Below are 13,312 nucleotides of genomic sequence, written 5' to 3'. Positions count from 1 at the left end.
TTCTTTTTCATATATAGAATTTGTTAGATAAACATATATTTCTTTTCTCCTGAAAGTCTTAGGTGTTTTAGAGAACACTTTGCAGCAACCCTGTGTTCCTTGCCAAAAGTACGTTTTAACAAAACAACTACACTATTATGCCAAATACAAAGCCTGGGGGGAGAGAATGAACCTGCTTTGGTTCATGTAAATCCGTGTGTCATGCACCGCTCTGCTTAAGGCAAAACATGCAACCGCTTTGTATGGAGTGTTCACTTTAAAGAAAATGAGGTCATACAGTTCACTGGAATTTACTGAACTTATAGAGATAGCATATTGAGACAAACTGTAAAATACCATGTTTTCCCGAAAAAAGACAGGGGCTTATATTCTTTTCTGCTTTGAAAAATGCGCTAGGACCTATATGCAGGGGTGTCTTATATTTGCCTGGTGTATTGGTGCCTGAGGAACGCATCACAATCCTCAGTATCTCTCCTGAGCTGAGAGTGACAGCTGCATTAACATACACATTTTGCTCTCAGATCAAGAGTGCAGGCTACTTAAGTGAATGCATATTCACCCTCTTCCCCACCCAGAATCCCGCCCACCGCTCTGAACCCTACACTCACACTTTATACCTGCTGTAACTTATCACTGTACGAGGATTGCAAAGCAATCCTCTGTGGCTCTCCTGATCTGAGAGTGACAGCTGCATAGACATACTCGCTGTCACTCTCAAATCAGGAGTGCTGCCGATGATGCCGTGAGTAAGCACATGGTTAATTGAGGTAATTAATATGCACTCTCACTCTCCCACCCACCGCACTGGGTCCTACACTGCACCCGCACAGTGTGTGATGTATTACCGGTGCTGGCAGCCCGAGGATTGCATTGCAATCAACGCCAATTCTCCTGAGCTGAGTGTAACAGCTGCATAGACAAACACGCTGGCACTCTCAGCTGAGCAGAGTTGCCGATGATTGTGATGTGATCCTCGGGCTGGCAGTATTGGTAATACAGCAGGCAGAGTGCTGGTGCAGTGCAGGACTCAGAGCAGTGGGCAGGAGTGGAGAGGAGGGTGAATATTCATTCTCTTAATTAGCCATCATCGGCGGCACTCCTGCTCTGAGAGAGACAGCATGTATGTCTATGCAGCTGTTACGCTCCACTCAGGAGAGTCGCCGATGATTGTGATGCGATCCTCAGGCTGCCAGTACCAGGAATACAGCAGGCAGAGTGCGGGTGCAGTGCAGGACTCAGAGCGGTTGGCGGGATTACAGGATAAGAGGGTGAATATTCATTCTCTTAATTAGCCATCCGCTTGCTCACCATAATCATCAGCGCCACTCCTGATCTGAGAGAGACAGTGTATATGTCTATGCAGCTGTTACACTCAGCTCAGAAGAGTTGCCGATGATTGTGATGTGATCCTCAGGCTGGCAATACCGGTAATACAGCAGGAAGAGTGTGGTTGCAGTGCAGAACTCAGAGCAATGGGCGGGATTACATGAGAGGAGGGTAAATACTCACTCTCTTAATTAGCCAGGGCTTAGAGCAACACAAGGGGACAATAAAAATTGTGTCCTGAAATAGAGCAGTGCAAGCCCTATTTCAGGATACTGTTAGTTTGAGTATGCAACTAGGGCTTATTTTTGGAGCAGGGGTTATATTTCAAACCTACATCCAAAAGGGCCGAAAAATCCTACTAAGGCTTATATTCGGGGTAGGGCTTATTTTTGGGGAAACACGGTGGCTACTCTAGTGTCAGCAAAATGAGAATATTAATGATTATAGTATGTCGAAATTATTAAATGACCTTTCCAGTTTCAGAAAAATTCTCTCCCTGGCAGCAGTTGCTTTTACAAAACTTGCTTTTACTCACCATCCTTGGGTCAAGCACATAGTTTATGCCATTGTGCCCATTGTCTGTAGTGCTGACATCATGCCAAACAGACATCTCAGCGGCTCTGGCCGAGATGACGACATAAGCTGCTCAGAGACGCTGCTCTTAGTGATTGGCTGCAGCGCTATTGATGTGCCTTCAGTGCTGCAGACAATAACAGAAACCGGGAACAGTGATAGAGACAAAGTGATGGAGACAAGGAGGGCGAGTAAAGCAAAGTTTGTTTGTTGTTAAACAAATTGTAGCCTGGGACAGGGGTTTCCCGATACTGGAAAACCCCTTTAAAGTATTCTAGATCCCTGTGATTTTCTGGAACTTGGTCAGTGGCTCCTCAGAACAAAGCAGCAAGGCTGCCACTTTGACAATAGAGAGGTTAAACTAACAACATCCTGCCAAAAATGCTTGACAACAAAGCTATCAACAAATCTCAACCACAGACAGGTAGGCATGTGGGTAGGGGCAACTTTGGAGTTGAAAAAAGTAATAAAGTGGAAATCTCTGTCCTAGTTCATACCATGGTTATTGCCATTAGATGTTATTGGAATTAGCCTCTTACCTTCTTCATCCAGACTGGTAAAACTTTGACCTTCAGTCATTTTTTTGTTTTTCTCTTTCTCATCCAACGACTCCTGCGTGTTGGCAGACAGTATATCCTGCTGCGACGAAGACTTCAAAGCTGGGATAGAGTTGCACCGCCGCTTCGAGGGCGACGACTTTATAGCTGAAAAATAAGATTTCAACATTACCAATTTTTTTTCCCAGTTTCGTGGTGTTATCTATTGGCGGTCATTTCGTGTATTTTATGACTTTTTATTTAATAAGGTTAAAATTATTTTACAGAATATTGTGCCGCGTGGTAGCTTAAAAAAAAGTAATGTAGTGAGGCTGAATTATAAGATGACTGACCAAATGGGTCACGTGCTAATAGTAAAGTTGGCGTAGGCAGTAATGAGGAGCATGTACTTATCTCGTTTGCTTACAATTCATTTAACTAATGATCTGAACCCGTTTCCTATGACACAAGCAGGTAGTGCACTTAACAAATATCATCTATTCTGACTGAGAGACTTCTAATACACGCCAAGTGAAGAAATTGTGTAAAAAAACAAACAAAAAACCTAGTGTTAAGCTGGTGTCACACTAAACGACAGCGACAACGACGTCGCTGTTACGTCACCATTTTCGGTGACGTAACAGCGACCTTGTAAGTCGCTGTTATGATCGCTGCTTAGCTGTCAAACACAGCAGAAGCAGCGATCATAAGGTCGCTGTGCTACATGTTCAGAGAGCAGGGAGCCGCGCTTAGCGCTGGCTCCTTGCTCTCCTGCAGCACACATCGGGTTAATTAACCCGATGTGTGCTGCAGCTACATGTCACAGTTCAGAGAGCAGGGAGCCGCGCTTAGCGCTGGCTCCTTGCTCTCCTGCAGCACACATCGGGTTAATTAACCCGATGTGTGCTGCAGCTACATGTCACAGTTCAGAGAGCAGGGAGCCGCGCGCACTGCTTAGCGCTGGCTCCTTGCTCTCCTTGCTACAGTATACATCGGGTTAATTACCCGATGCATACTGCAGCCACATGTCACAGTGCAGGAGCCGGCGCTGGCAGCAAGAGCGGAGGCTGGTAACCAGCGTAAACATCGGGTAACCAGGGAAAGGTCTTCCCTTGGTTACCCGATGTTTACGCTGGTTACAGCTTACCGCAGCTGCCAGTGCCGGCTCCTGATCGCTTCATTTCGTCGCTCTCTCGCTGTCACACACAGCGATGTGTGTGTCACAGCGGGAGAGTGACGACCAAAAAATGAAGCTGGACATTCAGCAACGACCGGCGACCTCACAGCAGGGGCCAGGTCGTTGCTGGATGTCACACACAGCGACAGCGACGGGACGTCGCTGCAACGTCACAGAAAATGGTGACGTAGCAGCGACGTCGTTGTCGTCGTCGTTATGTGTGACACCAGCTTTAGAAATATAAAAAAGTAACAGTAACTGGAATAATAGATTAACAGACAAAAGCAAGGTACAAGGTAGATCTTCAGTAAGATTTGACAAATATTGGCTGCTATAAAATGATCCGATCAGCCAAAAAGCAAAATCTGTAACAGGACCCCCTACCTGTCATTGGCCTTTTCTAATATGGCTGTCATCTATAGCCCTCCAACACCTGTCACTAGGGCCAAAGTGCGAATTCTAAGTTTAAGTCCCTAATTAAACCATTGCTAACAAATACTTTTGTCATTAAAAATATATCTGTACTATTTCACAATTATTGCACATGCTTGATGGATTTATTTTATATGGCCAGCTAAAAGGTACATAGGATATGCCACATCGATGAGACCTGCATCTGTCTTGATAATGGGGCCTTGGCACGCACTGCTGTCAGTTAAGATGAGAATTTCCTTTCATTTTTATAGGAATTATAGCAGACCGCATTAGGGCTCCATTGTCAAGATGTGCCCATCGGTAGGACCAGCATCTACTATACATTTATGGCACATCCTGCGAATATGCTATAAATATAACACATAGGAATACTCCAGTAATGGAAAAATGGGAGAGAAATGTTTAAAATGTTTCCTTGATTTCCTCAGATATTTTTCATTGTTGCCAGTGTATTTTATAATGCAAATACAATAGCCTGGTGATAATATCAGTAACTCCTGTCTATTTTTGTCTCCTCTAAACTGATCCTTAGAAATCGGTGGAAACTTGAAAGCCCTCAACCCCAATGCAAAATCAGGAACAGAGCTGTTCACCACACATCTCTTTGTAATACTGGGGTCTTCTTATATGGCAGAGAGGCTTGAGGGTCAGGGACTGCTACCTTCACACCCCCTATAATCACACACCTGTTTGGTTACAATTCAGTTCTGTTCTCTGTCATGCTATTCAAATTTGGAGAGAAAAGGGTTAATAGACCACGCTGCCGTAGAAAAGAGGATCCATGTAGAAGGAATGATTTTATTTGTCCACGCGTTTCAAAACCTTAGGCTATGTGCGCACTAGACCGTTTTACCCGCGGATTTACCCACGGTTTTGCTGCGGAAATTTCTTGAGGAATATTTGAAATCTTTCTGCAGACATTTCCCAGCAAAACCTATGGGAAAACAAAATAGCTGTGTGCACACTGCGTTTTTTTCTCAAGAAAATTCTTTCTGAAGATTTTCTTGAGAAAATTTCTTGAGAAAATGTGCATGTCACTTCTTTTCCGCAGGTACCTGCGGAATACCCCCGGTATTTCACTCCATTCACTGTAATGTAATCGCGAAATTCCGGGGGTATACCGCAGGTAGCAAATGATGTGCGGTATACCCCCGGTATAGCCGCGATTTACGTGCGGTAATGCTCATCGCTGCCTGCGGTTTTGTAGGGAGTGATGTCATTATGACAGAAGAGGAAGCGGAGCAGAGTAAACACACACGTCACACCCCCTGGACGCCGCACAGAAGCACTTCCGTGTGACCTCCGGCGGGTGCCCGTGCAGTCTGTGCCCTGCTCCGGCCCCACGGCTGCCTGCCCTGCAGTGTCAGTGTCTGCCCGCAGTATCAGCAGCTTGTCACCGTGCAGCGCAGGCAGACACTGACACACAGCAGTGCGTGCAGCCGCGGGGATGACGGGCGCTGCTGTCAGGAGGCGAGAAGAGATCATTACCTGCTGTGACGATCTCCTGCCTCCTGACGTCACCGCTGTCACTGCCGTCTATGCCCGTCTCACGAGCGGCCCGAGACTGTCACTAGCGGTGACGTCACGGGCTCTCGCAATACTGCTGACAACGCGGCGGGCATAGAAGTCAGTGACAGCGCTGATGGCAGGACTGCAGGAGATCATCACAGCAGGTAATGATCTCATCTATCCTCCTGATGGCAGCGCTCGTCATCCCCTTCAGTGACCTGGGCTGACCTGTTGATGTTAGCTCAGGTCACTGCATTACTCTCCCAGCCAATGGGGAACATTCTGTTCTTCACTTACTGGGACAGTGACTATGGTATGGATCGTCGTGGGACCCCCCCTTATTGGATTACGCCGGACCCGGATTTGATTGTTCTTGTCAATAAATTGGTGAAAGAGGGAATGTGGGGAGTGTTTTTTCAAATGAAACTTTTTTTGTTGTCTATTTTTTATTTCTTACTGACTGGGTTGGTGATGTCAGATATCTTATAGACGCGTGACATCACTAACCCCAAGGCTTTATGCCAGGTGACATTACACATCTGGCATCAGCCCCATATATTTTACCCCGTTTGCCACCGCACCAGGGCAACGCGATGAGTTGGGGCGAAGCGCCAGGATTGGCACGTCTAATGGATGCGCCACTTCTGGGGCGGCTGCGGCCTGCTATTTTTAGGCTGGGGAGTGCCCAATAACAGTGGACCTCCCTAGTCTGAGAATATCAGACCCCCAGCTGTCCGCTTTACCTTGGCTGGTGATCCAATTTGGGGGGGACCCCACGTTTTTTGTTTAAATTATTTACTTAATGTAAAAGCAGCGTGGGGTGCCCTCTGTTTTGGATTACCAGCCAAGGTGAAGCTGCCAGCTGTGGTCTGCAGGCTGAAGCCGTCTGCTTTACCCTAGCTGGCTACAAAAGATGGGGGGACCTCACGTCATTTTTTTTTAATTATTTATTTTTTGGCTAAATACAAGGCTAGGCACCCTTTAGTGCCACATGAAAGTCACTAAAGGGTGCCAGCTTAGAATATGCAGGGGGGGGTGGAACATTATATAGGTCTTTCTCATCTATCTATGTATCTATCTATCTATCTATCTATCTATCTATCTATTCATCTATCCGTCTTTCCCCCTATCCATTATCTGTCTATCTATCAATTATCTATCTATTATCTATATTATTTATTGCAGTTCAGCATAAAAAAACCGCAGGGACCAACCTGCGGAAAAACCGCGGTACAACCACGGCAAAATCGCGGCAAAAACACATGCGTTCCCGCGCTTTTGGTGCGGTTTTTTACCGCAGGTGCGGTAATCTTCAACTCCCAGAAGTTTCTCAAGAAATTTTCTTGAGAAAAATCACTTTTCTAGTGCGCACATAGCCTTATGGCTTCTTCCTCGGGACAAATCATATGCCAACGGCAGCACAGTCTATTAACCCTTTTCTCTCCAAATTTGAACTGCATGTCCACGTGAGTTCCGCTGCAGCCATATTTACGCCATGACAGTGGTTGTGACTTTCAGAACCACACCAGGTAAGTCTACCCTTGCAGCACCTTTGCTGACAGTGTTTTAGGATAAAACCCTATTTGCGCTTACTGTCTCTTCCAGCATTTTTAACCTCTGTCATGCTATAAAATAACATGTATCCAATCCTCTATGCATTGGAGTTACTTTGTAAAACTAAATTCATGTGTTAAGGCTTGTTCACATATAGTGTTTTGCCACTTTTTTACTGCACAAAAATGTAGCATTTTACAGTATACAAAATGATTGAGGTTTCTGAATTCTCATGCACATGCTGCTTAATATTTCCTTGTAGCTTTGAATGATCATTTTTTTTCTTAAATCTTGAGCGTTTGAATTCTTTGAGCTCTTTTGCTGCCTTTTTCACCCATTCAAATGAATGGGAAAAGCACTGAAATAACAATGTGAGATGCCCACCACTGCAGCGGTCGCCCCAGGGACACCGCTCCACCTCCAGGGACGCCGCAGGGACTTCTCTTTGGGGATCCTTCTGGCGACAGGTATGTCAGGTTATGTAGATCTGAGTTGTGACGCCACTCTCGGTTTGCAGTCAATGTTATGGGTAACCGCCACTGCAGTTTTAACGAGCGTCTGGGGCTGATGGAATCTGCAGCCGGTTGGTGTGGCCCCCCGAGAGTGAGGCTGGCCCCAGGGGTTCGGGTGTGTGTGGGACAACAGGTCTCAGAATAACTCAGGCACAGTCCAAGATGTCTTTCAACTTGTTTACTCACTTTCAGTTGTTTGTGTGAGGTAACCCGGGCGATGCTGAGATAAACCAGGTGGAACCAGGTATACTTCAGGCTGGTCTAGGGGTAACCGTTAACTTGCCTTCCTAGCACTTCTTGTTTCGGATAACCCCTGACTTGAAGTACTGTGGGACTCATCCAGGGAAGTCGCAACTGCCTTTTCTCCCCTTTTTGGCCCATTTGCTGGCAGCGTGCACCAAGGAAGACGGCTCCAGGCTCGATCCTCCTTATGGGCCCCCTCATTGCTGCTGATGCTCGGACTCTAGTTGGTTGGTGTGGGACTTGTTCCCCTCACCGGCAGGTTTAGCAGACCAAATAAATGGACATCTACTCTAGGGACCTGTTCCCCATGCGTGCCTAGCCACGAGAAATCTCCATACACGACCAGCTGACTTCCTCAGCGTCTTTCTGTCCAACTTCTGGTAACCGTTAACCGTTCTCCCTCGCCAACGGCCACTACACATGCAGGGTCTGACTAGCGTGTCCGCTCTCGTGCGTCTTCACTATCAGACTGGCTACCTCCTCTTTATTTTCCGACTGCCACTGCAACCTAGCTTCCAGTCTCTCTACCGCACCCCCCTTGATTGGATGTGGAGGCACGTCCCCTCCTGGGTCTGCCCAGGGGTCCCCTCAAGAGTGTGGGAGACCTGGTCGCTATGTGTCTGTGCGTACACACCCTATTCCAGCCTTTAGGATTACCTGTTTGCACTCACCCAGCGGGGGTGCAGTACTCAGTGGAGCCTGACTAGGTCAGGGGCGCCACAAATGCATCAACAACGTGCTTATTTTAGGCAGTGTTTTTACTACCAACGCTTTGGTTTTTGTAGCACAAACAAATCTGCGGCAAATGCTCAACGTACAAGTAAAAAATATGAAATACGTACATTACCGGACATAACAATTTGGGCAGTATTTAATTTAGATTTTATCTGACAAGTTTCAGAATGAAAACGTCTCTTACCTTGGACTTTCTTGAAAACCCTGGAATTCATAAACTTTAAAAATCTATCTGCATAAAAACTTGGCCTGTGGACTGACACTGTGTCCTAGAAAAAAACCAAGGAGCATTCATGTTATAAAACAGTAAATCCTGCTAATGCAAATTCCTCTGATAAGCCCATGGGAACAGTTTCCCCCAATGAAATTCTTGTGAGAGCAAATCCTGTTACACAAGATTTTCACTCAACTCCCTGAAGGATTTTTATCAAGTAAGGGTACCTTCACACTTAGCGATGCAGCAGCGATCCGACCAGCGATCTGACCTGGTCAGGATCGCTGCTGCATCGCTACATGGTCGCTGGTGAGCTGTCAAACAGGCAGATCTCACCAGCGACCAGTGAACAGCCCCCAGCCAGCAGCGACGTGCAAGCGACGCTGCGCTTGCACGGAGCTGCCGTCTGGAAGCTGCGGAGACTGGTAACTAAGGTAAACATCGGGTATGGTTACCCGATGTTTACATTAGTTACCAGCGCACAGCTGTGTGTGCAGGGAGCAGGGAGCCGCGCACACGGAGCGCTGGCTCCTTGCTCTCCTACCATAGCTACAGTACACATCGGGTTAATTAACCCGATGTGTAATGCAGCTACATGTGCAGAGAGCAGGGAGCCGCGCACACTGCTTAGCGCTGGCTCCTTGCTCTCCTAGCTGCTGTACACATCGGGTTAATTAACCCGATGTGTACAGCAGCTACATGTGCAGAGAGCCGGAGCCGGCAGCACAGGCAGCGTGAGAGCTGCAGAGGCTGGTAACTAAGGTAAATATCGGGTAACCACCTTGGTTACCCGATGTTTATCTTGGATACAGCTTACCTCAGCTGTCAGACGCCGGCTCCTGCTCCCTGCTCGCTTCATTTGTCGCTCTCTTGCTGTCACACACAGCGATCTGTGTGTCACAGCAGGAGAGCGGCTTTGAAGAAAACGAACCAGGGCTGTGTGTAACGAGCAGCGATCTCGCAGCAGGGGCCAGATCGCTGCTCAGTGTCACACACAGCGAGATCGCTAATGAGGTCACTGCTGCGTCACAAAAACCGTGACTCAGCAGCGATCTCGGCAGCGAGCTCGCTGTGTGTGAAGCACCCCTAAATCCAGTGGACTGATTTAACAGGGGGAATAAAGCCCATCTGCCTAGCAAGATGTAGTGCTATATTGGCTTACATGGCTGTGCCCTGTTGTATGTGATATGTCTCATGATAGAGTGTGTTCCCTAGAGTCATTTATAGAATGGTCAAACCAATGGAAATTGCAATGTAAGCTTTGTAGTAAGATGTAAACCATTCAAAGAAGAACCTCTTCTAGCAACTCAAGGGAATGTTTTCACGCAAGTTGGGCATTGAGGACAAACGTTGGCCCATGTCATCCATATAATTGAATGTTCAGGGCTATTTATGCCCTCAAGAGTCAATATTAGAACACCTAGTGCTTAGGTCTAGACCTTGAAGTTTATAATAAAAGTATAATGGAAGTCAATGAAACATTATAGCATTTTCCCAGAAGATCTTCTTTAAAAATGCTCTAGTTTCCCATTGACTTCCATTATGCTTGGTACTCAAATCATCCCCATCCAAGTGTCTATCCTGCTCGTTTCAAGCACAGCTGGTGTCTTTAAAACTCTATGGAAAGGGGAGGGAGCAGGAAGACGGAGGATCTAGAAGCACTCTTAAAAGTACAGTTCGCCTTGGAACCTTATTGGCATTAACAGTCATTTTCTATCTCAATAATAGGAAAAGCTGTATTCACTGAAAAGTTATTATACTGGCAAATTGAGTATTTTGAGAATTAAATGCCACTCTAGGAGAAGAAAGAAGCAGATTTCTGTGATAAGATATATTAGAAAGCTTCTTATTTTCATGCGTACTATTATGGGGGAAAAAGAAACGTTTAGTCTTTAAAGGGGTTCTCCACGTTTGTGGACAATTTTTTATTTTCTTGCTTAAATGCATGTATTTGAGGATAAAAATAATTTTTGCAATTGGGTTTCATAATTTTTTTTTTGCATGGTTTGCCTCCTATAGCCTCTGTTTTACACTGCCTATTGCTGGCTGCAGAATGAGTTAATGGGGTTGGCCACAGATGGCTTGCGGACGTGATTTTATGCGACCTACTATTATATTGGTATGACGGGTTCTTCTCCTACTCTCATTACTGCAGCTTTCTTTACACAATCCACAACAATTATGTCCATAAAATAGCTGCTGGTGAAGGAGCATGTGACCAAACCTGTCCATTAGACAGACGGACTGGTCTGGTCACATGCTCTTCCACTGTCAGCCATTTTATAGAATTGAGAACTATACAGTCTGTCAGGAAAGCTGCACTATCAAGTGCTGGAGAAGAACCCATCATACCAGTATAATAGTGCCACAAAATCATGCCCGCAACAGATCTGTGAAAATAATGGGGTTGGCCACCTTATCCTTACCTTATTCTGCAGCCAGCGATTGACAGTGCAGTATAGAGTCTATAGGAGGCATGAGGTGCAAAATTTGCAATTTATTCAATTGCAAAAATGATTTTTAGCCCGAACTGCATGCATTTATGAAAGAAAGAAAATGTACCCAGAGGTGGAGAACCCCTTTAATGACAACAATCTACAGCTTGAGAAAATGTAATAACTCACCCCATCATATACTAATGCTTTCCATGAATGTTCCAATTTCTTCATTAATCTAAAGACAAAACATTAAGTTTATTCACTATTGAAGACCATTCACATAGTACATAATCAGCTTTGATGATGCCTCTATATAAACATATTATAAAGAGATATCTGATGGACAAGTGTATTATTTACCTGTAAGACTGGAGTATATCGATAATACCCATAAAAAGCAGCATTCTTTCTCCCTTATGATTCTTTGCAGGGATACCACCCATCCTAATTAAGAAATGAGAACAGTAGGCTATCACATTGTCATAATTCAATTAGAGCATTAATTGGGTGAGCCAAGTTTTACAATAACTGTGCATAAATATGCCAAAAAGTACGGTAATCATATCATCACAGTTTAAAGGAGTTGGCCACTTTATCTCATTTTATTTACTTTATCAAATGTATTGGAGATATGATTTTGTGGCACTTACCAATATATAAGTATTACAGGTTCTCCTCCTGCACTTACTGTAGTAGTACAGCCTTCCTCAACAGACTGCACAGTTCTTCTGTTCTCAAAATGTCTACTGATGGAGGAGCATAAGACCAGACCCGTCTAACAGTATCCTCCAAATAACCATCTTTGCCATGCGATGTTTTTCCTTTTAGAGAAGGCTGATGGACAAGTCTGGTCACAAGCTCCTCCATCAGTAGACATTTTGAGAACAGGAGAGCTGTAGTGTCTGTGAGGACGGAGGAGAACCTGGAGAACTGGAGAACAAAATAGCTGTACAGTCTGTGAGGATGGAGGAGAATCTGGAGAGCTGAAGAAAAGGAGAGCGGTACAGTCTGTGAGCACGAAGGAGAACTTAAAGTACAGGAGAGCTGTACAGTCTGTGAGAATGGAAGAGAACCTGGAGAGCTGAAGAACAGGAGAGCTGTACAGTATGTGAGGACAGAGAAGGAGCTGGAGAGCTGGAGAACAAGAGAGCTGCACAGTCTGTGAGGATGGAGGAGAACCCGGAGAACAGGAGAGCTGTACAATTTGTGAGGACGGAGGCGAACCTGGAGAGCTGGAGAACAGTAGAACTGTACAGTCTGTGAGGACGGAGAAGAACCTGGAGAGCTGGAGAATAGGAGAACTGTACAGTCTGTGAGGATGGAGGAGAACCTGTAATAGTTATATATTAGTAAGTGCCACTACCATAAAACCCCATAGGGCTGCAAACCATCTATAAATTCACAGACAGTCCATAAAACTACTGGACATCTGAATGGTATCCATGATAAAAAAAAAAATAAAGTAAGTCATCTTTTTTATATATTTTTTTACACTGTTGTTGGAAATCATATGTCATGGTGAATGCTAATAATGTGCCCAAATTTGTATCCAAACTATAGACCACTTTGTGTCATTATTATACATTTTTGGTTTTACAATTTATTTCTAATCGTGACTGCCGATCAGTATCCGCAATTGGGCCCTATATTCCTCATTCTTATAAGTGTATGTGTGGTTTCTTCCAAACAATTAACCTTGCCCTCTACTGTGTATCCTCATATAAAGTTCTGATTGCAAAAATATTACATAAAGTAAAAAAGCCATACGTGTTCTCCTTTGTGATGGCATCAACAGCCTTCCCAGGACCCTGTATAGACTCCAAGGCAGTGGAATAGAGAACTTTCTGTACTGAAGGTCGTTTATTGTCTATAGAGTATTGAGAAGTCTCTCCTTCTTTTTCTTTGGATGGACGGTCAAGTACGTGAACTCCAAGCAGCAGGCTGTAATCCATAATCTTAAAGCTTTCTAACACCTGTTCAAATAAGGAACATTTTCATTAATGGGTGCAGATTGCAAATAAATGGCTCAGGAATCTGTTAATGGTCGAATTATGGAAATA

The 13,312-nt window shown here is 45.0% G+C and overlaps 1 protein-coding gene across 1 annotated transcript in view; it reads right to left on the bottom strand.

Moving 5' to 3' along the window:
* Positions 1 to 13,312, bottom strand: part of PIP5K1B (phosphatidylinositol-4-phosphate 5-kinase type 1 beta) — a 234,410-nt gene that overhangs the window by 38,069 nt on the left and 183,029 nt on the right. Inside the window, exons 8-12 of the mRNA XM_075317790.1 lie at positions 13,020 to 13,225; positions 11,613 to 11,696; positions 11,439 to 11,487; positions 8,785 to 8,869; positions 2,439 to 2,603 (exon numbers count right to left, since the gene is read on the bottom strand). Coding sequence (XP_075173905.1) covers positions 2,439 to 2,603; positions 8,785 to 8,869; positions 11,439 to 11,487; positions 11,613 to 11,696; positions 13,020 to 13,225 — 589 coding nt within the window. The remainder of the gene's footprint in view (positions 1 to 2,438; positions 2,604 to 8,784; positions 8,870 to 11,438; positions 11,488 to 11,612; positions 11,697 to 13,019; positions 13,226 to 13,312) is intronic.

The sequence above is a fragment of the Anomaloglossus baeobatrachus genome, chromosome 1, assembly GCF_048569485.1.
Source record: "Anomaloglossus baeobatrachus isolate aAnoBae1 chromosome 1, aAnoBae1.hap1, whole genome shotgun sequence".
NCBI classification, from domain to species: Eukaryota; Metazoa; Chordata; class Amphibia; order Anura; family Aromobatidae; genus Anomaloglossus; species Anomaloglossus baeobatrachus.
Note: the sequence above shows the minus strand (reverse complement) of the source record. Positions and strands in the feature narration are given on the sequence as shown.